Source organism: Bidens hawaiensis, unplaced genomic scaffold (genome assembly GCF_021521415.1).
Source record: "Bidens hawaiensis isolate Kalapana, Puna unplaced genomic scaffold, B.hawaiensis_p1.1 tig00008321_1, whole genome shotgun sequence".
Classification (NCBI taxonomy): domain Eukaryota; kingdom Viridiplantae; phylum Streptophyta; class Magnoliopsida; order Asterales; family Asteraceae; genus Bidens; species Bidens hawaiensis.
Genome location: NW_027491591.1, coordinates 117,121 through 139,872, shown reverse-complemented (window position 1 = coordinate 139,872; position 22,752 = coordinate 117,121). Strand labels below are relative to the sequence as shown.

At 36.0% G+C, this 22,752-nt stretch overlaps 2 protein-coding genes and 1 pseudogene across 3 annotated transcripts; 2 read left to right on the top strand and 1 right to left on the bottom strand.

Annotated features, from left to right (window-relative positions):
- Positions 1-184: 184 nt before the first annotated feature.
- On the top strand, positions 185-2,856 carry LOC143637460 (NADH dehydrogenase [ubiquinone] flavoprotein 2, mitochondrial-like). The gene is made up of 10 exons (XM_077104845.1): positions 185-268; positions 346-378; positions 472-537; positions 1,340-1,456; positions 1,554-1,631; positions 1,711-1,816; positions 1,937-1,983; positions 2,229-2,306; positions 2,382-2,447; positions 2,549-2,856. The coding sequence occupies exons 1-10, from the start codon at positions 203-205 to the stop codon at positions 2,654-2,656; spliced, it is 765 nt and encodes a 254-aa protein (XP_076960960.1). The 5' UTR covers positions 185-202; the 3' UTR covers positions 2,657-2,856.
- A 1,488-nt stretch (positions 2,857-4,344) lies between these two features.
- Positions 4,345-13,859, top strand: LOC143637504 (tryptophan synthase alpha chain-like). Its single transcript, XM_077104885.1, has 9 exons — positions 4,345-4,593; positions 11,600-11,662; positions 11,756-11,821; positions 11,896-12,004; positions 12,113-12,189; positions 12,289-12,366; positions 12,475-12,552; positions 12,671-12,730; positions 13,643-13,859. The coding sequence occupies exons 1-9, from the start codon at positions 4,345-4,347 to the stop codon at positions 13,775-13,777; spliced, it is 915 nt and encodes a 304-aa protein (XP_076961000.1). The 3' UTR covers positions 13,778-13,859.
- An 834-nt stretch (positions 13,860-14,693) lies between these two features.
- Positions 14,694-22,548, bottom strand: LOC143637485 (uncharacterized; annotated as a pseudogene). The gene is made up of 17 exons (XR_013154434.1): positions 22,225-22,548; positions 21,311-21,413; positions 21,147-21,216; positions 21,019-21,057; positions 20,242-20,359; positions 20,104-20,160; positions 19,941-20,006; positions 19,839-19,845; positions 19,688-19,748; positions 18,796-18,855; positions 18,648-18,667; positions 18,494-18,559; positions 17,389-17,554; positions 16,726-16,983; positions 16,445-16,657; positions 15,408-15,679; positions 14,694-15,184 (listed from the first exon to the last, which is right to left on the bottom strand). The product of XR_013154434.1 is annotated as an uncharacterized LOC143637485 (transcript).
- Positions 22,549-22,752: the final 204 nt, after the last annotated feature.

The window sequence follows — 22,752 nt, the reverse complement described above, 5'->3', positions numbered from 1 at the left end:
AATGTTAAAAAAACGTTAATTTCAATAAGGTTAACAGATAAATGATAGTTATACATGATTTAGGCCAAGCCCAATAAGTTTGATGACCCAAAATAGATCATCACGTGGAAACCACGAGTACAAACGTCGTCACGATGCGTAGACGTTAAACATCCATCCATCCATCACCAATTTCTTCTTGGCCGTCAGTCACACCTCAAAAATGTTGGCCCGATTGGCATCCAGACGTCTGTCCGAGATCCGTCAAGCCGTCCGTCAGTTCCCTCAGGTCTCTTTTACTTTCAATTCCCTTCAAATTTCGTATTCATCGCATCATTATCTGAAATCTCTTAATTGTCTTTTCAGACAACTCGATCGTTATCCACTGCCCTAAACTATGTAAGCTTTTTTAAATTGATTTGTTTATTGTTTATAATATTTAATATTAATTTCATTTTGTAAATGTTTTTATGGATTTGATTGTGTGTGTAGCACCTTGATTCTCCAGATAATAACCCTGATCTTCCATGGGAGTTCAGTGAAGCTAATAAACCTAAGGTCAGTTGCCATCATATGCTCTTGTTATTCGGATGTTACGAGTTATTATTAACAAGGAATTAGGGATAGTAAGTGGTCTAAAGTTCTAAAACACATGTTATTTTTGTGGAATTAGTTTTGAGCTTAATTGAGTATGTCGATATCGCAGGATGATATAAGCATAAGAACCAAGTTAGATTGCTTGATATTTTATATCTGGTTTACTCATAATTTAGTTTATTTGGTATGTATGAAGTTGATTTATGCATCGGGATCATAGTTATCAAAGGCGCTAGACGCACTCAAGGCGCATACCCGCCTGGCGCAAGGCACATAAAAAGTGAGAGCCTAAGAAAGAAAAGGCGCGCTCAAATTAAAAAAAAAATTGAAATATATAATGTATTAGTAATATAATACTATTTGTCATATAAAATAAACAAAAGCTATTCTATAACGTTTGATGTTGTCTAACTTGTACCAAAAGTTCTGAATGAGTCGAGATTCAAATGTAATTCCAAAACTTGAATAACAATATGTTCGAAGTAAAGTACAAAAAGTTCTAATACCAAAATGTTCAAAACATGAAAACCAAAATCTAAAAAAGTAATAAGTTGTAATGGTTCAAATGATCATTGCTCTTAATCCATCATAAATACCAATAGGGGTCTCGTCAACTTCAAGAAGCAAGGGCCTAGGAACTAGAAGTGCTTATATTGAGCCTCTCCTGGAAAATGGGCCTAGGCACAAGAAGATATGGACCTATATTTGTCTTGATTAAAAGTGTTTGTTATTTTGAATTCTAGGTTTTATTTGTTACATGCAGGTGAAGGAGATACTGTCTCATTATCCATCAAACTACAAGCAATCAGCAGTCATTCCTCTGCTGGATCTTGCACAACAGCAGCATGGAGGGTGGCTTCCTGTTTCAGCAATGAATGCAGTATGTTGCTACCGTGAAAGTTGGTTTTTCAATTAACTATCGAATAATAATATTTATTTGTTTTTACACTAATGTTACAATCTGGTGCATGCTAAAGGTGGCTAAAGTGATTGAAGTTGCTCCTATCCGTGTGTATGAGGTTGCAACATTTTATTCCATGTTCAACAGGTCAAAGGTAAGGATTCAAAAACATGGTTCGACAAGTTTTTTTCTATCTGAATATAGAGTTTTAAATTTGGTAAACCGTTTTTTAGGTTGGAAAATACCATCTTCTGGTATGTGGAACAACCCCTTGTATGATCCGTGGGTCACGAGATATTGAAGATGCTTTATTGAAGCACTTGGGAGTTAAACGAAACGGTTAGTTTTTCTTTATTTGCAACCCTTTGGCCTGTTTTTTTAAAAGCCAACTTTTTCAGCATTTAAGCATTTAACTTGTGGATTCTAAAGATACTGTCTTTTTGTTTATGATATGCCCAGAGGTTACAAAAGATGGACTATTCTCTGTTGGAGAAATGGAATGCATGGTGAGTCAGCATTTCCCACGTTTTGCACATGCCAAAAAGTCAAAGTTTCGTGCTTTATGAATAGACGGGTTAAACTGGTTGGGTGGTTTAGAAGTTGTCTAAAGTTAAACCTCCACTTAAATTGCATCTCTAGATAAATTGGATTATAATTATTAGTTATTGGCTATAGTTTTTGGTATCGTATAATTGATATTTTATTATGTTATCTCTTCAACTTTGGCTTTTGTTTGTTTTACTATACACAGGGTTGTTGTGTAAATGCTCCTATGATTACCGTGGCAGATTATTCAAATGGATCTGAAGGATATATGTATAACTACTATGTAAGCATATTTAGCCATTTTTCTATATATTTTTTTCTAAACCACCAGATAAATTTTGATTCTGTAAATAAACAGGAAGATGTGACACCAAAGAGAGTTGTAGAGATAGTTGAGGCTCTAAGACGTGGAGAGAAGCCACCGGTAACTATTTATAAAATTTAAAACAAATTAAATGTTGCGGGTCAACTCAACTCATTTGACTCATTATCAAAATTGTTTACATTATTGTTTTGTTTTGGCAGCGTGGCACACAGAACCCACAACGGATCAACTGCGGGCCTGAAGGTGGGAATACTACGTTGTTGGGTGAGCCCAAACCGCCTCCATGTCGTGATCTAGACGCATGCTAAGACGAGTCTTTTTTCGCGTTAAGCGTTTATTTTTCTAATAATTTGCCGGTCTGTGGCGTTGATTGTTGTACCGAAATGTGTAACAGAACTCCGTCCTTTTGGATTTACGTTTTGCAAAACATAGAACGATTTTTGGATGTTAAATTTGACAAACTGTTGATGTAATGCATGTTCTTATGGTATATGTATGGAATGAACAGTCCTGATGTGTTTCTTAAGGTTTGTTTTATTTAGTTTTCAGTAAGATAGGTTTTGCCGTTCATCTTTTATATAGAAATTTGTTTGTCGTTAAAAAAATCGGATTCTTTTTATTGAATATGAAGTGATATCAATAGAAACAGAAATAATGGCATATACCAACAGTTTAACAAATGATTGTACGACATATTAGCTAATAACTAATTTTCTTGTCTGAAACATGTTATATGCTATTTAATTTTTATTATCTTCCATTTAAAAAATAAAAATAAAATATCTCCCGACACTACAATACTAAACAGGATTACATATAAATTTTTGGTCAAACCATTTGATCCATAATTTAGTTTTTTTCCAACCTTTTTTGTTCTTTTTATTTAATGTGTAGATTTGTTTCACATTTTCCTAAGATAAAGAATTGAAGTCATTAAGCCGTTTCACATTTATATGCTTTCGCTTTTTCTTTCCTTTTTTTCTTTTAACTGCAAGGGAACGGTATCACAAACAACATAAAATGATTAGAAAAAACCTAACCATGTTCAACTAAAGAGACACATGTATCAAAGTGGATTTTTCATCCACTCCATCTAACCAATATTAATTTTGCTATTTTTATTACAAATTCAAAGATAAGAATAATGAATAATCGTCTCTAAACTAATATTTTATTATTGATCATTAACTCAAAATACAACTTCATTCCTGGAATTTTTTATTCTTTAAGATTTCTGACAAAATTTCAGTCTTTTTAATTTATTTCTTTTAAATTTAGATACAATAATGACCGTTTCCGAGAATCCCTTAAAATTTCAGAACTCGAGATGAGCATAGAAAAGGGTCCCTGAGATCACGTTTTTAATTATGTGATAAATAACTTGACAATTTTACCAATTATGTTGTATTTCCAAACTCCAATGCGTATCAAAGTGAAAAATGATAATAATAATAATAATAATAATAATAATAATAATAAAAAGTTATTAAAATAGCTCATAAAAACACAGAAAAGTTGTTTCTATAAAATTAAAAACATCACCAATGAGCACTGATTCACTGAACACATTAAAGAGCCATTTATAAAGTTATGTTTTTTAAAAAAGTTATATATAAAATTTATATAATTTTTTAAAATAATTATGGGTCTCTCGAAAAAATAAGTTTGGTATGTTACCCTCCTCGACCTCCATTTTAGGCCGGCTCTAGTCATAAGAATTTAATTTGAATCTCACCCAAGAAAGAAAGAAATTATGTAACGTTAATCCATATAAATATGAAAGAAGAAGATAAGTATGAATATTATTATCAAGTGAACACTTAGATATAGTCCCTAATTTGACGACAAGTTTTGGTAAATTCTTAATTATTCACTCTTGTAATTAATTCTAACAAATCCTATCGAAAGTAGAAAGCAATTAACTTTTTGTGACATATATAAACCCCAACCAACCCCCTCTTACTTTACTTCCCAATCAAAATAATATCAAATGAAGATGTACCTGTCCATCGCTGCTACCAAATCATCAGCTTCATCAGTTGTCCACCACCTGCAACATAATAATAATAATAATAATAATAATAATAATAATAAACCACACTCTCTCTTTCGTCTTCATTCTCCAAAATCCATCCAATTCCCTCTGAAATCAAAATCATTCAAGTCTCCAATGGCCACTCTCGCCGTCGCTTCAACCACCCTCGGACTCTCAGACACTTTCACCAAACTCAAACACGACCGCAAAGTAAGTTACTTTATTATTATTTATATCAGGGTTAAGGTTAATATTTCATATGCTTGATTCTTTCTTGTTGTTGCTTACTTAATTGGAGCGATTATTATTATTAGTAGTTTGTGGGATTCGATTGTAATGTAGTTGGTTGCTTGTTAAATTAGGGTTTTGAAATTGGGTTTTTATTTTTTTTAGTAAAATTGAGATTAGGGATGATGTTTAATTAGGAATTTTTGAAAGTTATTACTGTGATGTGACTCAGAAGAATAAGAATCAAATAATCATGTAATTGTAATTGACTTGTGTGTTTTGACTTTTGACTCTGACTTCAAATAACTAAAAAAAAGTATATTAGGTGCTCCTCCCCGCTCCACCCTGGAATGCGGTAGCATCCACGCCTACACGAAGACAAGATATATTAGTATAATGGTGGAAAGATATGAAGTTAAAAGTAAAGGAAGTTTGTACTTACGAGTCCTCTTGAGCTTGAAGGTACGAACAGGCGGGGACGAACCCGATGGAACCGGCCTCTTTACGCCGGTCACCGTTGCTGTACTGGTCTGCCCGGAGGTGACAGCCGTCTCAACCTCCGGAGCAGTGGTCTCATCACCACCAGGGTTCCCCGCCACCTCTTCACTCTCGGTCTCCGACTCTGACCGATTCCCCTGATCGGCAGTGGAGGCAACCTTCGCCTTGCCCTTCCCGCCGGCAGCCTTCTTCTTCCTCGCCAAGAAAGGACCATCTGCGGATTCCTCATCAGAAGATGACAAAATTAGAGGAATTCCCGCAGAGGTTTGAGCATTGAGAGGGCGAGGGTCAAAAAGTTCTTTACCTGGCCGCCTGGCGCTCAGGATTTCGTGGCCTGGCAGGTAGACCTCCACGAACCGATCCGCCGTTTGCTCAAGGATGGGCAACTCGTTCTCATCTAGAGCACGAGTACCCATCCTAGCGGGACCATCACTCTCCCGCGGCTGCAGGAGAGACTGCAAGTCGTTTCCCTCTGAAAACAAAAAGAAAAAACGGTTAGAACAAAAACCCTAAATTAACGGATAATATGAAGCATACCGTAAGGGACAGAGTTCAAACCGTATTCAAGGACGATGGGAATCTGTGGCGCCTCCTTCCACACCCGGCTCATCCCGAGCATCACCATCCCGGACTCCGCAAAGCGGTAAACCGGAGACTGGATCTGGGAAACCTTGGAGAACCATTCCGCCTCCTGGTAGTTGGAGGCGTGAAGGTTTGGGAGAGCTCTCCCGTTCTTGAACGTCATCGCTATGGGGACGACGCGAGCGGAGATATAGAAGAACTCCCGCTTCCAAGATCGAAGACTGCGCTCGGTAGCGCAGATCTTCAAACCCTTGATCCGATTGACCAAGATTTACCACCCCTGGATGCACCTCCAGAAATAGAAGGTCATCAGGCGGTCAACATGGGGCTCCACACCCAGAATGAGACACACCCACTCGAAATGGCGGATCTTGGCGATCGCCATTGGGTGTACCTCAGTCAGACGCACACCGTGTCTCTCCAGAACACGATATACAAACTTCGTCAATGGGAACCTGAGATTCCCATAGACGAAGAATGCAGCGTACACCCCTATCTTGCCCTTGGGGGCATCGTACACCGTCTGATGAGGTGCAGGAAACTCAGGCTCGAAGGGCTCGAGCATGAACTTCCTGACCACATACTGATAGAGGTCGGCCGGAAGAGCACACTGGCACTCGCCAGCAGTACTCTTGTCATCCTTGTCCGACGTGGACGACGGATTCTCGGCATACACGTCAGACTCCTCGGCGGTAGCCTCAAAATCATGAACAGAAGACATGTTTTGGATGTAAAGAAGAACGATTTCAGGAGAATGCTCGACAGAAAAGTTAGAGTATTCGCCGGAAATCGTTTAGAAGAAGAAGAGAGGTGAAACTGTGAGTTGAGATGCAACATCTCCTCCCTTTATATACTCATCGCAATGAATGCGGTGAATTTAATGCGGAAGAGAGAGGAAAACACTGGTGCAATGAAACTATGACACGTGGAGAAAGCAAGCTGGCAACAGCTGTTGACAGGACGCGTGCCGTAAACTTCGCGGCCACGCGCCCGAAAACTCGCGCCCACGCGCCTGAAAAAGCGTCTGGAATGACCATATACTGTCACGTCGCCATAACTTCCTGCACGTCCTGACACTGCCAGAAGAAACCGTCGGACGACGTTTCAACAGTTTGGACTGTTCTTATCCTTTCACCAACTCTTCGAATTTCAAAAAGATTCAAAAGTAAGCGGGACTATACCCCTTACCTTGGCAACCAAGTAACTATAAGACAGGTGTGAGTACAGTGTTAAGGCAAAACCCTTCACATACTTGGCACCTGCAGGGAATTAAAGCCAGGAATACCTTGGAAGTAAAGTAACTATAAGACGAGTGTGGGTACAGTGTCAAGGCGAAACCCTTCACATACCTAGCACTCTGCAGGGAATTGAAACCAAGAAGGATCTTCTGGGCCATGCTTGCGGAAACGGGAATAACATCCCCGCATAGCGGGAACGTCGAGAACTAGATTGTTTGAAGCTCCAAGATGGAATTGGTTGTTTTAACATAATTGATCACTATGTTCAAAACTACCAAAACCTCATGGAGAATCTATACAAGTGGAACTCAACGCTCCTAACTTGCGAGGAGGTTACAGACCTACCCGCATCATACCCAAAGATCAAGCAGAAAAGTCGGGAATTTCTGCACGTGACATTAGGACTTCCGCGGGAAGAATCCCCATGGAAAACCTTAAAACTAAAACCTTTTTCAAAACCCTTTGCTTAAGTCCAAAAGTTCACCTCACTTATTAACAATTCATGAGAAGAACATTGGACTGGGGGGACTTGAAGAAGTAGGTCCCAGCAGAGCCCAGTTGGACCCGCAAGACTCACCTCAAAGAGAGACGTCTGCGCAGTTGAACCCGCAAGACTCACCTTCAACAGGGACGTCTGCGCAAAGGCCAAACTCGCAACTCACCTTGAAGAGACGTCTGCGCAGAAACCAACTGGATCCGCAGGACCCACCATGCTCAGAGACGTGACGTCCTTACGCGCAGTACGCAAGCTGTTCCCGCAGGAAAAGCCTCCCAATGGTCGACGTACTCCGCCTGTTCCCGCAGCAACGGATACTAGCCATCAGGGAAGGCTACCCGCGCAGCAAGGCTACACGCACAAGGCACTTAACTCTTAAATAATTCAGTAATGTCACCTGAAGGAATGAGCAAGCCGGGAACACTCCCGCACAAATGAGCCAGTCCGTACGATACTGGAGGATCTTTTGTACTGTACCTGACGAGGTATGGATAAAAGATCTGACCAAAGATACGACAGCTCACTGACAACAGTATGACGAACAGCATGCCCTTGTACTGTATGTCACTATCAGCCGCTGCCTACTCACCAACCTGTCGGAGGACCTGCGTAGCCTGCAGTTGGTGGAACAGGAATAGTACACAGCCGGCCTGGTCACTATCAGCCGCTGCCTACCCACCAACTACCAGCATGGCACGTGCGTAGCCCACAGTTGGCAGAACAGGAATACTATTCAGCCGGCTGTACCTTCTTGGAAACCTACCTTCGGCTATAAATACTCCAACACCTTGGAACGGTAGGATCATCTCATCTCATACCATCATATCTGCTCTAGTCATTTCTCTTAATATACACATATTCAAGAGCAATCTAGTCTGATTCTCACGCCGGAGGGTGGTCACAAGGAGGTACCCCCCCTTCTCAGTGACGAGCTCACGGTGTCTGTTTTGCAGGTCATCAGAACCATCTTTGCCGGAACTAACCCTCGTGGGAAACATCTATTTAACCCCCAGATTATCCATAATCTACTCGGGGTCCATTAGTGTTTCTTCAGGGATGTTTAATTAGGAATTTTTGAAAGTTATTATTGTGATGTGACTCAGAAGAATAAGAATCAAATAATCATGTAATTGTAATTGACTTGTGTGTTTTGACTTTTGACTCTGTGTTGGACCGGTAACGATCCGAGCAGGTTCGGGACGGAAGGTTTCAACCACAGATCAAAGATAAAAACAAACACTTTATTGATAAACGCGAACGGTTACATGCTTGTTTAAACAGAGAAATCACGATCTATGGCAGGGGGAGGTCGAGCATGGCCTCCCCCCTCATCCGGACAGCACCTGGGCTCCGGGCAGGCAAAAACCTCGAAAACCTTTTCTGTTCACGACTGAAAGCTGGTATTTATACCCGCTGCCATTCGGTCAGGACTCATTCGATCGAATGAGTCCTATTCGATCGAATGGCAGACTCATTCGATCGAATGAGTCCTATTCGATCGAATGGCAGACTCATTCGATCGAATCAGAAACTGGTTCGATCGAATGAGTATCCATTTGAAAATGCTCTTTCAAATGGATCACTTTCAGCGTGAACCACTACCTAGGTGTACAGCATACAACATAAACATTCTAAACTATTCGCCAAGCGACGGCCACAAAATGTGCACCAACAAATTCCCCCTTGGACGTTGCTTGCGAATTGCTGTAGACACCTCTTGCAATCTTCAGTCAAATCTTCTGCTTTATCTTGATAATCACGTTGAAGAATACCATCATTGCAGCAAGATTCCCCCTTAGACTGAACTCTCGGTTAATGATGCAAAGTGTTCTCCATTGCTGACATCTTCAGACTAAATAATCTGTTTAAAACAACCAACTGTAGAAATTCCCCCTCAGACGTTGACGTGTATCCCAATATATAGACATGACAATACATGCACGCTTCCGCTGCGCGACTTACTATCGGCGAATCTTCACCCACACGGTTACTTCACCAACATGTATTGGACAAATGACAGAGGCTTCCAATCCACAGCTACTCCCCCTAAACAGATTAGTTTGTATGCAGATTCATCATCGGAGACAAAGACACATCATTAACTTCGTGATTGCGAATCACCAATTTTCAACAGAATTCCCTCCACTAAGCGGAATTCTCACATGCGGAAAATAAATATTTAACATGATTGGCCCATAAATAGTCAGATGCTCCTGACTACCCCACAATAACTCAAACTCAGATTCTCTCCACAAAGCAGAATCTTCAGAATGCGGACAATAAATTAAACTTGGTTGGCCCATAAATAGTCAGATGCTCCTGACTACCCCACAATAACATCATACCTCATCAGTAATCACTTTTCTCTGTTCTTCTGTGTTCTTATAACAATCACCACTGTAGAAGCTCAATGAACAAGGGGTTATCCATTAAACTTGTAGACGATAATTCCTTCAGGTAATTGTGCTTTGTTCATCTTCAAATTTGCCGCTTTAACCGTTAAACATTTAAACGCTCTGACTTTGCCGGCAAATATCAGTGAAAATTTCACTGTCACCAAACTTTTTCTGGAATGTGATCAACATGTATAGGATGTCCAGAAAAATCTTCATCACTGACCCGACAATTAACCGAAAATTTCCCGGAAATTTTGTCGAAAAAAATTTTATTTTCGCCAAACTTTTTCAGAAGACTTCCCGACTGATAAAAATGGCTTGGGCAAATTTTCGTGTAAGCAGGCGTTCCAGACTTTTTTTTTTTTTTTTTTTTTTTTTTTTTTTTTTTTTTTTTTTTTTTTTGGTCTGGAACACGTTCGATCGAATGAGAACTGGTTCGGTCGAATGAAGCACAGATTCGATCGGATGAAGAACTGGTTCGATCAGCTATTTGAATTTGACACTTTGAGCGGGAAAACCAGTTCGATCGAATACAATCTGATTCGATCGAATGAAGTCAATCGAATGGGCGGGAAAACTTGCGTTTGAATTTGACACTTTTGAGCGGGAAGACTGATTCGATCGAATCAGTCAATCGAATAGGCCTATTCGATCGAATGGGGAACTCGTTCGATCGAATGTACTGATTCGACTCCTTCAACGCCAGCCCAGAAAACGCGAAGAACACGAAGAACACACCAACAGTTTAACGTCCAGAACGCAGAAAATCAAGAGCTCGGCTTGCTAGATCGGTTGTTAGACCTTTCTAGCGGTAACCGTGGCTCTGATACCAATTGTTGGACCGGTGACGATCCGAGCAGGTTCGGGACGGAAGGTTTCAACCACAGATCAAAGATAAAAACAAACACTTTATTGATAAACGCGAACGGTTACATGCTTGTTTAAACAGAGAAATCACGATCTATGGCAGGGGGAGGTCGAGCATGGCCTCCCCCCTCATCCGGACAGCACCTGGGCTCCGGGCAGGCAAAAACCTCGAAAACCTTTTCTGTTCACGACTGAAAGCTGGTATTTATACCCGCTGCCATTCGGTCAGGACTCATTCGATCGAATGAGTCCTATTCGATCGAATGGCAGACTCATTCGATCGAATCAGAAACTGGTTCGATCGAATGAGTATCCATTTGAAAATGCTCTTTCAAATGGATCACTTTCAGCGTGAACCACTACCTAGGTGTACAGCATACAACATAAACATTCTAAACTATTCGCCAAGCGACGGCCACAAAATGTGCACCAACACTCTGACTTCAAATAACTAAAAAAAAGTTATCTTTTTTTTTTTAATTTCAAGCACTTAAAAAGTTTATATATAAATTCAAACATGTATCATTGGCTTGATTAGGGTTTATTGATTTTTTTATAACAAGGGTCAATGCATTTCCAATATTTTCAGTGATATATGATGTTTTGTATAAAGTTATTGATCTTTTATAAAAGGATAAGATGTAAATATCTGTAATTGCAAAATTATAATTTTCAGTTATGTATAAATTTTTGTATAAAGTTACTGATGTTTCATAAAAGGGTCAAATGTAACTGCAAAAGTGTATCTCCGGTGATATATATTTTTTTGCATTAAGTTATTGATTTTTCTTATAAAGGTCAAATGCAATTGCAAAAGTATAAATTCATTAATATAAAAATTGTTGATCTTTCAGTAATATATAGTTGTTTGTATAAAATGATCTTGGAGCCTTATGCATCATTAATACACTTTGGATATTATTGAATTAGGTGTTCCGTATTCTGACCCGTTAGCTGATGGGCCCGTTATTCAGGTTAAATGCATCATTTTGTTAAATAATCTTTAATTATTAAACATTTTTCCAAACCTACATTTTGTATTCATATTTTTATATTTCTTCATGCAGGCTGCAGCCACACGAGCATTAGCAAGAGGCACAAATCTTGATTCCATTCTTAATATGTTAAAACAGGTACCCTTTATTAAACGTGAGCGTTTGTAGCTTTTTTATAATTGTTTTGTATTAATAATTTTATCTCTATTTAGGTGATACCACAACTATCGTGTCCGATTGCTTTGTTTACTTATTACAACCCAATTCTTAAACGTGGAGTGGAGAAGTTTATGGTTACTGTGAAAGAAGTTGGAGTGCATGGTAACTTATAATAAGCTAGATCACACTTGATTTTAACTCTATATATTGATAATAGTCAATGATTTCTTTGTGGTTTGACCAGTCAACTGTGCTTGTGTGTGTTATTAGGACTTGTGGTGCCGGATGTTCCTCTGGAAGAAACCGAGCTTTTAAGACAAGAAGCCTCCAAACATAACATCGAGTTGGTAGGTTACATAATATTACGTATTAACTTTTGATTTTTATACACTATATGTAAAATATAATAATGTATATTAGGTTAATAAATTTCATTATTTGTTAAGGTGTTATTAACAACGCCTACTACTCCAAGAGAACGAATGAAAGCAATTGTTGAAGCTACCAAGGGATTTTTGTACCTTGTAAGTTTCATTAATTTTGTTTAAGCATTTGTATTATTTAAATTTAAATGCTATAAACATCTTTTAATGGTAACATATTGTGATAAAACTACAAAAAATGTGATATAGGTGAGTTCTATTGGAGTGACGGGGGCTCGTACTTCAGTAAGCGGGAAAGTTCAATCTCTGCTGCAGGAAATTAAAGCGGTTTGTTCTGTTGAGACTATTAACTTTTTTTCATATATTTAAGTAATAAGATGTAAATAAATATTTTGGCTGGATGAATTTTCTGTTTAATATAATATATTTATTTGATCCTTGACAGGAATCGAGTAAGCCTGTGGCTGTTGGATTTGGCATTTCTACACCCGAGCATGTGAAACAGGTGAGTCAACCCAAAGTAACGGTCTTGTTTTGGTTGACCTATTTAACTAGTTTAATTATACTGATTAACCCGTTTATTACAGCTCACCATCCCGTTCAACACACTTAAAATTTAATGACTCGTTTACACCCTGTCAATAAACGGTTTAAACATGTCGTGTAGTGTTATAAGGTTTTTTAAGTGTGTCCGGGTAAGGGTTGGTTTAGCGGTGTTAAATGGGCCATGTTTGCGAGTTGGCGGGCCCAACCTGACATAAACTTGAAAATTTGACCCGAATCCGAACACGACCCAAATCCAAAAATCATGTCAGCTAATTAAACCCGACACGACATGCGTGTTTGCGGGTTGACACGAATACGGCCCGTTTGACCTGAGTTTTTATTTCCCTGTTTTTGTTTTTGCTTACAGCTTACCCAAACTTTAAATTTACATTTTTACAACAAAAAATGCTAATATATGTAAAAAATTACATTTTAAGTATATAAATTTATGTCATTTTTCTTCTTAGTTATAATTTGTCATGATACCTGTGAACCTGCTGGGCTGACATGAACGTGACCCGTTTAACTAAAATGGTTCGACTTAAAACTGACCTAAACTCGTTTATATGATGAAACCTAAACCTGTGAATCTCATGTTAGTTTTGTGTTGTGCTAGAGAAAATAAGGCTCGTGTTCAGGCTTAACGGTTCAACCCACAAGCCCGTCACAAGTGACACCAATAAAAGTTGGTGGCTTGGATAATGGGTCAAAATGGGTCATCTTTTCAGGTCAGGTTGGTTGGAAGTTGGAACGATCATAGAAATGTACTATTAAAATTATCAATCCTATAACACAAAAAAAAAGGATGTGGTGCCACGTCAGCAACGAGATGGTATAGTTTTTGGGTTTAATTGTTGGTTATTGCATGCAGGTGGCTGGATGGGGAGCTGATGGGGTGATTGTGGGCAGTGCGGTGGTCAAAATATTAGGTGACGCAACGTCTCCTGAAGAAGGCCTTAAAAAGCTAGAAGAATTCACAAAATCTTTAAAATCCGCATTGATTTGATGGCAACGCAACTTCAAATGAATCTTGTGTTATATTTTTAATAAGATTTTGTCTGATCTTAAATAATTTATGGAATTTTGTTGGACATTTTTGTTATGGAAGTTGAAAGTGATGGAAATTGGGTAGTTTATATAAATCTCACAATGACCAACTACTCTGCAAGTTTGGCTGTTCTCTGGTTTGGGTTTCGGCTCTATTGGTTTGAATATTCAGGTAGAAACTGAAAAGCGAACCAAAAACTAAATGATAGTGCAGTTAGGTTTTTGTTTTAAATCGATAACTTGAAGTTTCACAAGATGGGAATCAAAATGAGTTTCGTAGAACCAAAAATGTGTTTACTTAATATGGATTTGGTTTAAAACGAGAATGAAAACTGAATACATAATCATACTCTATTTTCTACTCGTCATACCCTCTCATCTAAAAAATCAGATATAAAACTATCACATTCCACTCTTGAAAAAATCATTGTTTTTTGTAAGGCTTTTAAAAGGTTTTCATAATAAAAAGAAAGTTTCAAAACACCTAATATATAAAAAAGTTGATGTTTAAACAAAAAAGTATTTTCAAGATTTATTAATATAAATGTTTGTTTTCATTCTTTTATCTCAATTATCATTTTAGCTAGGTAATAAATTAATTTGTAACCGACCCTTAAACGCTACATTTACATGTACACTACCAAGTTGAGAAAATATCCCATTAGAACGTGGTTAAGCCGGAGAAAATCGATAACTAAGGATCATGACAGGAGTTCTTACATGTTCACATGCTGGGAAAGTTTAAAAGATAACTTGGTACAAGCAACAATATACATTGATACACTAAGTAAGAATTATAGTTATTTGAATTTTTAAAATGAAAAGAACATCATAGATGATATCAAAGAGCACGTTAAATAACATTTGTCACAATAAAAATTACATAACATGATAGAATTTATAAGTGTACTAATAATAATAATAGGATTTTAGTCTGCTACACAGTCGAAGAAAAAAAAACACCATTAAGTCGGTTGCATTTTGGTACCGTTATGTCACATAAATTGAGCAGGCACAACTTAAACAAAATACTGGTGCCTCTGCAATCATACAAATGATTTCAAATTTCTAAAAGTTACATGTATCCTTTCAACTCAAAACTGCTACATGTTCTATAAATTCATATTAAACGTATAACCAATTCATATTCATATATCAACCACCAACCCACGTCACAAAATTCACAGCTTTCTTCCCACATGTTCAGAGTCAAAATGCTACCATGCTCTACTATTCCGATCTATCCCGAACTTTTGAACTGCTGTTGTACAACGGTAACAAAGAATGGGGCCCACGTTTCCTTCTTCCAATACATCGCCAGTAAATTAACAATACTGATGCAATAAATCCGATTTGTATCGCCCATCTGTACCCAATAAAAACTCGAATATTATAAAAGATCTATGCTTGACTACAAAACAGTATGTTTGACTGCAAAAGTCAAAACATAGTAGAGCGTATTTATTATATACAATTAACAAATAATACACAAATTGCTTAAAAATGCAGGAATTAACAAATTCAGATTAAAAAAATTAAAAATAAAAAAAACTAGTGATTTTAACCAAAAAAATAAATTCTTGTTTTACCTGTCTAAATCAAGAATCGGGCTGTAAACGAGTGTTTCCCAAGTTGCTACAATACCGTGCCAAGCGGGGTTGTAATAAAGAGATTCAGGTGACCTAAACAACCGCGTGTATGTCTCCAAAAATATAAAAAGTATCCACGCCCCCATTTCAAGCAAAATGAATTTAATAACAAAACGGCCCACGATCACCATCACAAGTGAAAAGACCACCAACCAGTTGAATAATTTGTGATTATATTCCTTTATAAACAAAGACTTTGACTTTCCCATCATCTGCACATTAACAAATCACAAATTCAATAAAAGAAGAAAAATAGTTTAGCCCAAACAAAAGGTAAATAAAACTTTGGTCATTATTTGTTTAAACTAGAGATGACAGATTTATAAATGTTTACTTATGAACGGGTCGATTTGGTTTACTTTTATGTCAAATTGATCACATGAAAATTTTAGCGAATAAAAACAGGTAAATCAGGGACCTTTTTTAAAGCATACAGGCACCTAGATAGTTTTCTTTCAAAGAATTAGATTACTATTATTATTGTCAGAATTATGTTTTCGTAATCACGTTAACAATCTATTATAAAAAATGTCAAAAATGAGATTATGGGTCAACCGGACCGACCCATTTTGAGCTCTATAAAAAAGTGACGCATTTCAACCCAACCCGTTTCACCCTTGAGGAACGGTTTGATAAATGAATCACATAAGAGCATTTAACTGATAAGAAGAGGAGCTGGTCAATAGGGTTGAAAGTCCGGCCAAAGTATATTTTTGAAGCATACAATCTTCTAAATCATTTTCTTTTAAAGAATTATATTATTATTATTATTATATTATGTTTCTGTAATTACGATTAACAAACTAACTAATCCTAAAAAAAGTCAAAAAAGAGGTTGTGTGTCAACTAGAGCAGACCCATTTCAACCGAACTCATTTTGCACATTAGACGTCTCTACATTGATATATGCGTCTTTATAAATGACAATAGTATAATAATAACAAGAACATTAACAGAAAAAGAAAGAATATGCCAACCTTAACCATCCGTTGCTCATATATTGTCTTAGAAGGTCCAACACACACTTTTTCAAAACTTTGGTTGCATTGAAGAAAGCCCGCATTGAATTTAGCCATTGATGGTAGTTTGAGTACTTGTAACTGGTCCATTTTGTCCTCACACAATGTATATAGTGACTCACACAATTTTGAAGACTGATATTGATTTGCCATCACAAAATTCTTAAACATCTGCCAAACAAATAACAATAATAAGAATTCTATTAAAGATCATGCAAACAAAATGCTAAAGTTCTTACCTTTTCAATATCTTGATCGAGTGCTTCGACCGATTTCTTGGCGTGATGACGCCCAAAATGTTGTTCATCGAAAGATTTCAAAGATTCGGTTCTAGAAGATTCATGGATTGATTGTAAAGATTCCTCGGAAACTGGTAAAACCAATTTTGTCATACGATCCTCGTATAACTTTAAACATCTTTCCAATATTTTCTTGTTAAATACCTCAACAAGCGACCCTGTAGATGGAATCTCACCCTTGTTTAAAGCTTCCAAAATCTGGGGGAAAAAACATTTAAGTTCTTCATAAATAAAAGAGTAATTACAAAAATGGTCCCTGTAACAAGTTTGGGGTCTAGGGCTAACTTCCGTTAAGCTTATGTAAAATGACTCTTTTACCCTTGAATACCAGAGGTTAGGAATTTTTACTTAATTTATTATTTTTTAGGTAAACTACATAAATGGACCCATTAGTTTACAATTCAGATAAAAGAAACTTGTCAAACTTTATTACAGGGGTGCAATATCATTTTGCATGAAGTTAAAAGAAACCCCAAACTTACAAAATTCTAAACGTTAGACCCTAACGGTGTTACTTTGCCCAAACCACATAGACTATCTGCATAATTAACTTAAAAAGACCCATTTTCACGCTAAGTGTTATAAAAAACGCTACAAACACACCTTTTCAAGAAACGCTACAAACTCATTTCCGTTAAGTGTTTTGCCTTGTACGATTTTTGGACGGATAACGGATTTAACAACTTCTTTTAATTGTTCTCTTTTTAACATAACTTTGATCAAGCTCCTCGTCTTTCAAGTCACAAAGTTTTGTCCTTTGGAGATGCGGCTGCTCAGAATAAAAGAATAAAAATATTAAAAAATGATGAAACTGTCTAATGAATAAATGTTTTGAATTAATGTGCGTAAACTCGGTAGAGGTGCCCATTTTGACCAGTTTAGTTATGAATGGGTCTACTTGAGTTATGTTTTTTTCCCTGTTGGGTCAAACGGGTGAAATGAAAGTTGCCCAAAAATGTGTTTTTAATGCATGAAACCTCCCAAGTCATGATATTTACAAACATTAGTTTATTATTAACATAACTTAAATTTCATAATCATATTTGATTAGGGGTGCACAAAAAGCTTGCAACTTAGTTGAAATTGGCTCGATTTGTAAACAAGCCAAGCCCAACTCGGTTTGTAAACGAACCGAGCCCAAGCCAAGGTCAGATAGTGGCTCGCTCGTTTAAATCAAAGCCCAAATACACATACATGCATACACACACACACACTTTGTATTTAAAAGCCATATGCCATTTTTCTAATGAAAAATCTCGTTTGGTTCTTTTAAAAGCAAAGCTCATATTTTTATATATAAATTATAAATTCTGCATTATGTGTATGTTACAAAAATTGTTTTTAAGTTTATATACATGATGTGTGTGTGTGTGTGTAAATCATACAGAAAACATTTAATTCTCTTCTTTTGAGTAAACAGTTGGCTCGAGCTTTTGGCGAGCCGAGTTCGAGCTCAACATTTCAGCTTGTTAAGATAAACAAAGGCTTGCTTTGTAAAGGATCCGAGCCAAGCCCAATCAGGCTTAGTTCGGCTCATCTTGTCTACAGCCCTATATCTGACACACTGAATATGTATTGTATATAAGACAAAAGTTGATCAAGTATTCTGGTTCAGACCAGCTGACCCCACCAAAAAGTGACCCGCTTGACTCATTACCGAACCGACCCTGTATTGACTCATTCAGATTAATGTTTATAAAGACCGTACTTGTGGTAAGCTGAAAGCCGTGCTATTATCACCCATAATAGCTAGTGAGTTGCGAATCTGGTTGACCTATTTTAACACCAAAAATAAATTCCAATATTGAATTATATAATTCAAAGTTCAAACATGTGTACAAAAACTTGAATAAAGTTGGTACCTGGTCAATATTTTTGTCACCTGAAAAACAAAGCGCGTTAATGATTAGAAATATAAATTAACACTGATAAAAAGGTCCTCTGTTTTGAATAATTGACTGATAACAATAATATTGCATCTATTTTAGTATGAAAAAGAAGAAAACTAACCATTAGAATTAGGTACATGTCGTAGAGCTTCATCCACCATTTCTTTTACAGATTTTCCCTCTGTAACAATAAAAGTAATGTTAACTAATAGGTTATAGTGCAAAAGATATGGTATATCTATCCATAATAAAAATATGATCTTTCATATAGGATTTCAAAAAGATGAAACTACAACAAAAGGGTGCCCGTGAACACCTTTTTTGGTTCTCTTTTAAATTTCATTAATAATTAATATACTATATATTATTGAAAAACTGTATTAAAAGTAATGATACATTTTTGTTAAAAAAGTATTTTGAACTTACGAACCATTTGACCTGTTTCCTTTTTCAGCTGAATTTATTTTCTCAATTTGACGAATTATATATAAATATAACTCAAATCACTTCACATAGATGGGTTCATAGACATTATGAGGTAACTATGAAATTAAATAGAAAAGCAAAATTAAGGGTGACATACTAGAAGTCGGGAGGGTTGCATAACTGGTCAAAACATGTCACCATCTAGGGGTTTACATGAGTTGGTTTTGGGCTCAAACCAAAAACAAAAATTCATTTTGTTTCTGAAACCATTCGGTCTCGAATTTTTCAGTTTTCACAATGAGTTCGGTTCTCATTTTGGTATTGCCATTTGAGATTGAAAATTTTGGGCGAAAAAAGCAAAAAATAATGAACTTGGGCCTCAAACTTTGGGCCTAAGTTTTTTTTCTTAATTAATGATTAACCAAATTATTACACATTTGACCCTTTTTCTTTTTAGTTTAATCTTTTAGCTTAACTCGTTTGACTAATTAAACGTAAAACTTAACCCAATTTAACACATTTAAATATAACGGATCAATATTTCCACCTCTAACTTACATAAAAAGAAAGAGATAAAATTAACTTACGTAGAAAGTCACGTTGTATAAGCCACAATAATTTAGCTGGTTCAAACGCCACATCTTGCCCCTAAAATATTATTAAGCCTATTACCCTTTTATTTAATAAAAATAAAGAATACACACTTGAAGAAGACATCCAAGTTGGTCAAACTTTTACCTCAACTCTGTTCATTCACAAGAAATTACAAAAAAATAATAATTAGTTTTCGAAACGCATATAATCATCAAATGAAAACATAATTCATAAAAAGGCACTAACCTTCCATAGAACTCTTCAGCAAGCTCAACCGCAAATGACAATCTTGATATATCAGCTTCACGTATCTAAAAACAAAAATGAAAAATATAAACCTAAAATGATGCTTTCAAGTTTGAAAAAACTAATAAATGAATAAATAAATAGAAGAGAAAAGAAATTACCGGTTTCAGGTAAATTGTAAATAAGGACCGAACTCAAAACTGTAGCAAGAGCAAATATCCTGAAAAAACATAAAAAAAAATGCATGGTTATAAAGCATTAAGAAAAATAAAAAAGATCAAAATAAAACTTTTTAAGACACCTGTCATCATAGATGTTTGATTTCCCTATGCTTTCAAATCCCTCAGTATCAAGGTAAAATACAGACGTTTTCACTCCGTTAATATCCATTTCAACTGGAGTTCCCCACACCCATATTCCTATAAACAATAAAACAAACTGTAAGCAACATGAAAGCACTCTTAACTAGAAAACTTACACAAGATAAATTTTTTATTCAACAACGCGAATGTAACTAGGGGTGTGAACAAGCTAATCTGGCTCGTGAGCTACTCGAGATCAGCTTGTTAAAAGCTCGAATCAAGCTGAGCTTAAACAAGCCTGAGCCATAGCTTCACTTATCGAGCTCAAGCTCACTCGCAAGCCAAAACGAGCATGTTATTTATAACATTTTAACTTAATGTACTAGATAGATTTTTGTATAATAATATTTACTATTTTATTATATATAAACCTGTGGAAAAAATAATAATATATGCTATGCTATATATAAATTACAACTAAAAAATATATAAAAATAATTAAATTTGTACATAAATTAGTTCAATAAAAGTCAATGAATAATAAAGTACCTAAAATAGCCCTTAATTAGATAAAATGAGAACACTCATGAATAAAATTCAATTTCAGATACATCTTGTAACCTTGCTAATAGCCAATTAGATAAATTTAAAAATGAACCATTTTAAAGAATAATAAACCTTGTATTTTTGGGACAGGTCAAAATATTAAATATTAAATCCAATTTATTATAATCTATAATAAAAGAATCCTAATAATTATAAATTACAGTGAATACCTTTCGTTTTAGTGTCACGCATATGGCCAACACCAAAACCTGCAATATGTCAAACCTTAAAGCATGTAACTTTATCAAATAAAATAAATATCAATTTATATGCGGCAAAATTGTAATACTGCTCACACCTTCATAACAAGAAAGTGAAAGAAGCTGATTAAGTGTAAAAGACTTTCCAGAACGATATGGACCAATCACCTGTCAATAATTCAAGATACCCTTATAAAAAAATGTACCAAAAGTAAATAAAAAAAAAGTTCTATAAAATATGAAACCAGATTATAAAGCTTACAGCAACGGCTGCAATAGGGTTGGTTATTCTTTTAATAGCCTCGAGTCCTTCACTAGAAAGACGAAGCTTTGTATGACCAGGATCGGGTTCAATTATTGGAAATCTGTAACAAAATAAGATTAGAATAATTACATTTGAAGTCAAGGATAATATGTAAAATGTTAAATGACCTAACAAGATGTTTAAACATCTCAATAAAGAATTAACATCATATATCTATGACTTTAATATTACTAATCATTCAATTCTACAGAATAAAGCATTTCACACAATTACGCCAAAAAAAGGTCAAAGTTATCAAAACCAGTACTTTGACTGCTCTTAAACTTAAACATTTGTTCATTCATCTATGTGCACTTATTATGATCGTTCGTTTTCGTTCATGAACCATGTGTTTATACTATTAACGAAGGAACACAAACAAGAACATTCTGTCCTTTTACTTGTATGTGTCCATTCGCTTGTTCAGTTAAGTTAAACGAACTAGCATGAACATGCTCCATTTGTGTTCGTTCAGTTCATGTACGGGCCTAAATAAAAATCAAGTACCTAAATGAAAACACATAGGTATCACCATAAATTTTAAACACATCTTGTAATCTAGTTATCAAAAACTGTACTTTTAGGGGGTGTTTGGGATTGTTTATTTTCACCAACTTATAACTTATTGAAAAGTAATAAGGTGTTTGGGATTGCTTATATTGTGAGAGGAAAAGTTTTTTTGTAACTTATTAACTTAATGAAACTTAATGAAAAGTTATAAGGAGGCAAAATAAGGAATCCCAAACACCCCCTAACTCTATATAAGTCAAACCTAGAACTTTCACATAAATATTATTCTAGCTAGCATAAACACAAAACAATACTGCTAACAATTTTATCAAAATAATATTCAATAAAGTGAGATTACTTACGCTTGATTAAAATTATTATCAATTGCAAAGACCCCAGAAGGAGTTAAGTAGAAGATGACAAAAACAAAACCGATCCAACGCTTCATTGATCTGAACCGGATGACCATATATATTATCTTATCTTGCAAATGCCATACTAGTGAATCAAGAAACAGAGGGGTTTAATAAGATCTGAAGACCTAATAATTTAGGGGGAAATTGGGAAAAGGGTTTGGTGAATTAAGATCTGGGTTTTGATGGGTTTGTGAAAAAGATTGGTTCTTGTGAGACTAATACGACAGACGGACAGAGGAGTGTTGTTTGATGACTGACTAATGCTTTGTTAGTTTGTTTGAAGAAGAAATTGTTGGAATGAATGTTTGATTTGGAGACTGTTTTCGTGTACGAGTATTTGAATCGCAAGATGTGGATCGGAAGGAAGAAAATGGGACAGTGTAATTAAGATTTTTATTTTATGTTTTGCCTTTGTCACATTGTACGTGTGTTATCTATGAATGAGAGTTTAATCATATTTGTGTTTATGATTTG